The sequence below is a fragment of the Jaculus jaculus genome, chromosome 19 (assembly GCF_020740685.1).
Source record: "Jaculus jaculus isolate mJacJac1 chromosome 19, mJacJac1.mat.Y.cur, whole genome shotgun sequence".
Lineage (NCBI taxonomy): Eukaryota > Metazoa > Chordata > Mammalia > Rodentia > Dipodidae > Jaculus > Jaculus jaculus.
Window position 1 is genome coordinate 35,889,795 of NC_059120.1, and position 6,000 is coordinate 35,895,794.

The 6,000-nt window shown below is 52.5% G+C and overlaps 1 protein-coding gene across 1 annotated transcript in view; it reads right to left on the bottom strand.

Moving 5' to 3' along the window:
* Positions 1-814, bottom strand: part of Atp1a1 (ATPase Na+/K+ transporting subunit alpha 1) — a 28,699-nt gene extending 27,885 nt beyond the window's left edge. The window contains exon 1 of the mRNA XM_045137921.1: positions 686-814. Coding sequence (XP_044993856.1) covers positions 686-697 — 12 coding nt within the window. The 5' untranslated portion in view covers positions 698-814. The remainder of the gene's footprint in view (positions 1-685) is intronic.
* Between the last annotated feature and the right edge of the window lie 5,186 nt (positions 815-6,000).

A 6,000-nucleotide genomic window follows, 5' to 3' on the forward strand; every position in this document is an offset into this window, starting at 1 on the left:
TGTAGTTTTCTACCCCAGCACTTAGGATGATTTGGGGTAAATTTTTCTTGGCTAAACTTGGGCTTCTTTTGGGTCAAGAACTCAATTCTCTGAGGCGAATAAATAGGCAATGCAGGTTTCAGGTCACATAAACGTGAGGACTCTGTGTGATCACGCTCGGTGCCAATCACCCTCCGGGCCCCTCACTCCCTCCGGGGAACCCTGTTGGTTGTGAGTCGGCAAGGCCGTCTACGGCCACGGTCTCCAGTCCTTTGTCGCGTTTATTGTAGCCAGGGGCCCTGGGGAAAACCCGCACATCCGCGCAGCGCCGTCGGGACCACGACTGCAGCTGCCGGGGGTGCATCCTGCGGCGGACCCGCGCCCCTTACAGCTCCTGCACCGTACCTTAGGGCCATCTTAGGGCGGCCGGGGCACACCCTTTCTGGCACCGGCTCCGCGGCCCGGAGAAGCCAGTTTTTTTCCTCTGGGGGGGGTGGGGCGGCGGGCGGGCGCCCGGCGCGGCGGGGCCCCAGCGCCTCCCGGAGCCGCGGCCCCGACCCCGCCCGCCCGCGCGCCGCAGCCCGGAGGAGCCGGCGGGCGAGCCCCGCGGGAGGAGGAAGGAAGCGCGGCCGCGAGGCGAGGCGGGCCCTCGCGCCCCGCCGGTGCAGCCCGGAGCCCGCCCGCCGTCCGCGGCCCCGACACTCACCCCCTTCCCCATGGCGGCGGCGCTCGCTGGCCCGCGCCGGGTCCCGCGGCCGGAGGACGGAGAGAGCGCGAAGAGCGCGCACGGAGAGCGGCTCCCGGCCCGGGGCGCGGGGAGGCGGGAAGCCGGGCTGCCGGGGGCGGGAGGAAGGAAGACGGAGGGGGGAAGGCACGGAGGGCGGCCGGCGGCTCGGGCCGGGGTCGGTGCCGCCGCGGTGCTGCCACGTGTCCGCCGCCTCCCGCCGCTGCTCGCGCCCAGACCAGCCGCAGCTCGGCCCGCGCCGCCTCCTCACGGCCTGAAATATGCAACCTGCCGGCTCCGCCCACGCCGCATACGTCACCGTTACCGGAGCAACCCGACACCGGCCGCCGCTGGCCCCGCCCGCCCGCCCGCCCTGCGGGTCCCCGGGCCGCCGCCGAGGACAGCCCACCGCCCGCGGCGCCCGGCGAGCGTCCCCGCCCCGCGTGACCGGCGTGCCCACGGGGCGGGGAGGGCGGCGCGGGCTCCGACCTGCTGCGCGGAGGGAAGCCGCGTTCCGAACGGGATCTCTTTGGAACGTCCCGGGTCTCCCGTGGCCGTGGGGACGCGGCAGTGACTGCGCCCGGCGCGCGCCCGAGGACCTCCGCCTCTGCGGACTCCGGGCTCCACCTGCAGGTCCCTCCACCGGCGCCCGATGCCCGTCGCCGGCGTCCCTCGGTCTGAGGTCCTCCGAAACCCCCCCCCCCCCCGCCACGACGCAGGAGTCAGACGTCTGAGCTGGCTTCGGGGGAGAGGGGTTCCCAAGCGTTCTCCCACCTCCCTTGCCTCAAGACCCCGAAATGGCCACTAATGAATCCCTTCTCAACACCGCGTGAATGAAACCCGATTGTCAAAAGAAAAGCTAGAAAATGAGACCTGCCTATTTGAAAGATTACCATTTAGGGGAGGAGGGCATATCTTTAGAAGTTGGTAACTGGAGGGGGGGGGGATGCCTGACTCGTCTGCTTCCCCTCCTACCAACTCAGGGGGGCTTTGGATGCTCCGAGGAGGGGCCAGGTTCTCTCTGACCCCTTCCCACCCTTGCTGGTTAGCTCTGCACAGTTTATCTCCTGTAGCTTCTGCTTCTTAGTAGAGCCTGATGTTTAACATAAACACACACACACACACACAAAGTAGTATTAACAGTGGCGGGAACTCAAGTACGCTGCGAGAACACAGAACTCCTAAGAGAAGTCGCTCTGTATCCCTGGGAATTCCTACGAGAAATAAGGAAAATACTCGTCAAGTTATCCATTTTAAATATCAATTCAGTGTAGGCTATGAAACTTGAAAAAAGAGGGGGAGATGAAGGAGGGCGAAAAATAATCTAGCAACTACGTTATCAGTTATGCACTAAGAACCATTCCCATCACCTCCTAGAAGCAACTACTGCTAACAGGAGAATGCATGGTCCCCAGTGACCCACCCCATCTCCTTCAGTGAGCTACAGACTTGATGTCAGTCCAAGCGTTTGATGGCAGAAAAACTAAACAGAATTCCAACCATGATTGCTGGGGGAAAGCCCACAAAGCCCAGGACAGAAGCCTCAACATTGTTGATTCAAAAGGCCACAGAGGGTTAGCTAGGCTGTACAAAAGCTGATTCCCATGCCTGACCCCCATTACTGCTATTGTGCAGGAGGCCCTCACTTGCTAAAGATTTCTTAGCTTGTTTAGGATTAATTGCCCCTGGGGCCCTGGTCCAAAGGAGAAACACGCTGCTGCAGCAACAACACAATGTAGAAAGCATGAGTCTGTACCAGGGAGCTTTCGCGTGCCAGCTGACCTTACTCTGCCTCCATGGGTATCTTCCACTCTTTCAACAGGAGAACCCTCATAGGTCAACGCCTTTCTCCTTTCTCTAGAGCTGTTTATTTAGCAGCTGTAGGTCACTGATGGTTTTTAGTCCCCTGTGCCTCAGGTCAGCTCCAAATTCCTACCTGCATTCAAGAGTGGAGAAAAAACAAGTGTTTGACTACACGCAGGAGTTTTACATGTACAAGGCCTTTTTATTTTCATAACGCTGCAAGGCAAAGAGGGTGGGAAACGAAAGGCCCAAGGATGCTTCCATGGGGTCACTCAGCTACTAACTGAGGGAACCTGACCTCAAAATATGGGAACTATCCTCCTGCTTCCAGAGTTTGGTTTAGGAGCATGGGACTGACTTCCACAACAGAGTAATGGCACAAATATGTAGCGCTGGACATGTGGACTGAACTGTGATCTGCTAAACTAATCTCAGTTGTCAACGGGATTGGATCTAGACTCACTCAGACAACAAATCTCTGAGTGTGTCTGTGAAGGAGTTTCAAATTAGGTTAATTCAGGGCTGTCCCATCCACTGTAAGTGACCAGCGCCTTCCCTCTGCTTGCTATTGCGTGCGCTGCGCCCAGCTGCCTCAGTTCCTACTGCTATGCCTGCCCAGCCATGGAGCTGTTTCCTAGAGCTGGAAGCCAAAGCAGCCTTTCTCCCTTAACTTCTTGTCAACCGTGAGAAAAGTCAAGAAGATAGGAACCAAGTAAAAGACAAGGCTCGGCCAAGACAAGTGCAGAAGTCTCTGAAATATAGGTGACCAAAGGGAGAAAAGGTCTTTTTCTACTCTTAGGAGAGGCTTCTGAATGAAATGGTAGCGATCAAAGATCAAACACACTCCTCACTTTAGGATCAGAAACTGACGCTGTAGGAGTAGGGAACAATGGTCATTGCAATCACAGTGGCAGGGCCTTCAGTCCAATGCAGGGGACAAGTGTGGATGCGAAGAGAGCCAGCAATGTTATGCTCCACCTCTGTCACCGTCACCTCTGCTCTTTTAAAGCTTCAAACTTGGGATATGATTAAACTGATGGGCCTAGAGATTCTGCATCTGCAGAGCCCCAAGCTGTCAGGTGAGGACAGCTCAAGCAGGATCTGGTCACAGCTAAGGAGGGCTGACCCAGTAGCTGTGAACAGAGTCAGCAGATGTATGAAAACATGATGCAAGTTAGGATTTTGAGCCAAAAATGTTAGCACTTAGAGTAAGTACATGCTGAATTGAATAAACACACCATTGCAATTAAGGATTTTAGAATGTAAGTTGGAGCCCACAGCAAATTAACATTTTCTATGGGAAGCAAGTATCTGGGACATCAATGACATCTTCCTTGCTTCGCTTGCCCAAGAGTCAGTGTGAAAATGACCCGTTGACTGATCAAGCTCCTTTATGCTTTAACTCCTTCCCAGGCTGCCTCAGAAAGCCCCTCTGTTGTCTGTAAGCAACTCTTTGCGTCACCCTCAAAGTTCTTCTGAGCCATTTCTGCCCTTGCTTGGGAAGTTCCATTTCCTTTCTCCTGTTATACATCAGATAGATTACATCTGATTGAAAAGCACGGTTCCAGGCACATTGACCATTCCAACTGGGAGAAAAAGAATTTTGACTCTTGTAATTTTTCCTTCCCACCCCATTTTCTATGCCTCTCTCAATTCAGTTGGAAAGCTATTTAGTATTTTCAATGTGTTTTTTTCCTATTAATGGCTATAGAAGACTTCATGTTTTGTCTTTGGAAAATTGAAAGATGCAACACTTACTTGGTGACTGTCAGAAGTTGATACCAACTACAGTTGGTATAGCAGAGATAAGCCCTAAGTCTTTTACTCAACATCCACATCGTACAACAATCACTTTAATAATTGGTTCTTATTAAGGGCAATGTTTAAAAATAAAACAGTAGAGGGCTAGGGAGATGGCTCAGTGGATAAAGTAGTCACGGCTCAAGTTTGAGTACCTAAGTTCTATCTCTAGACTCCACAGAAAAACCTGGAAGATGGGCTGGAGAGATGACTCAGAGGTTAAAATGCTTCCAGCTTGGGTTCAATTCCCTAATCCCCATGAAAAGCCAGATGCACAAGGTGGTGCATGTGTCTAGAGTTCATTTACCCTGTTGCCCTGTTGCATCCCTACTTTCTCTCTCTTGTCTTACAAATAAAAAGTAATAATGAGGGGGGAAAAAAATAGCTGGAAGCTGTAGTGGGCTTCTGCACTGATGCTGAGGAGGAGATAGGAGGTACAGACAGAACTTCCCAGAAAAGCTAATGGCAAATACAGCAAAGAGTAGCAGAGTGCTTCCAGAGAGCGAAACCCTGCCTCAAAAGAGACAAAAAGGTGAAGCCTGACCAAAAGTTGTCCTTTGACCTGCACATGCATGCTGTGACACCATGTGCCCTTCCTCCCACACCAACATGTGCACACACAAAAAAAATGAATAAAAATAAAATAGTCTAAGAGATCCTTCAGGTGTTTCATTTGTGTTTCCCTTGGCTCCTGAAATTAAGAATCAGGATCTAACTTCTCCCAGGACTGTCCCCTCCCTCAGTACTTCTACTCTGCTCATCCCAACTCAGAACACTAAGCATTTAAAAACATTTGAATACTGACATTTAAAAACAAAGATCAAATGGCAACAAAGAAGGGATCTTGAATGTAAACTATTTTGCTCCCAGAGTTCCATCTTCATCCATCAAGAGATGCAACTCCAGGCAGGCTTTCCCAAGCATGCACAAGTCCTAAGCTGAGAAGAGGCAGCAGGAGACACCTGTCACCCAACTCTGCCTCCCCTCAGGGAGGCACTAAGGAAATAGCGCCATCCTTGGGATGGATGGATTTGATATTCTTGGCTTGAAAACCTTCCACAGAAAAACAGTGGAGAGTGTCTGTGGAGGCTGGTCCTACCGAGGACAACGCTCTTCTGTAGGTGCCAGGGCGCCAGAGCTGGGCATCAGAGAACATGCAGATACTCTTTTCTGTCAAGAGCTGCCTTAAGAGGAGAGCACACAGAGCCATCAAAAAGTGGTTTGGTTCATTTATAAGTCTGGAAGATTTTGCAACAGCCATAGAAGTAACTGAAAAGTAGGTCAGATACAAAAATAGTAACCAGCCTAGCACAGTGTTTGATGTTGGTGTAAAAAGATTAAACGTGCCCTTACACTCAACGAGCTCACCATTTGTCATGAAAGAAAGACACGCACTCAGATGCTCCAACAGTGAGAGATGCTGGGCCAGGGCAGGGCTCACAAAGGCAAGAAGAAGGCAGTGCTTGGCTCTGCCTGCAGACTTGAGCAGTACTGTGAGAAACGACAGCAGCTCACTAAGTGGACAGCATGTTTAGAAGTGTCAGGGGGATCCAACTCCAACACAACACATGGGCAGAATCTTCAGGACATAAAGACTTGGAAGACTGACTAGCCATTCAAAAGGGCAGGAATCTGGGGCTGCGGGGGCAGGGTGGAGAAAAAAGTAGGAAATAGCGGGTGGAGATGGCAGAGCA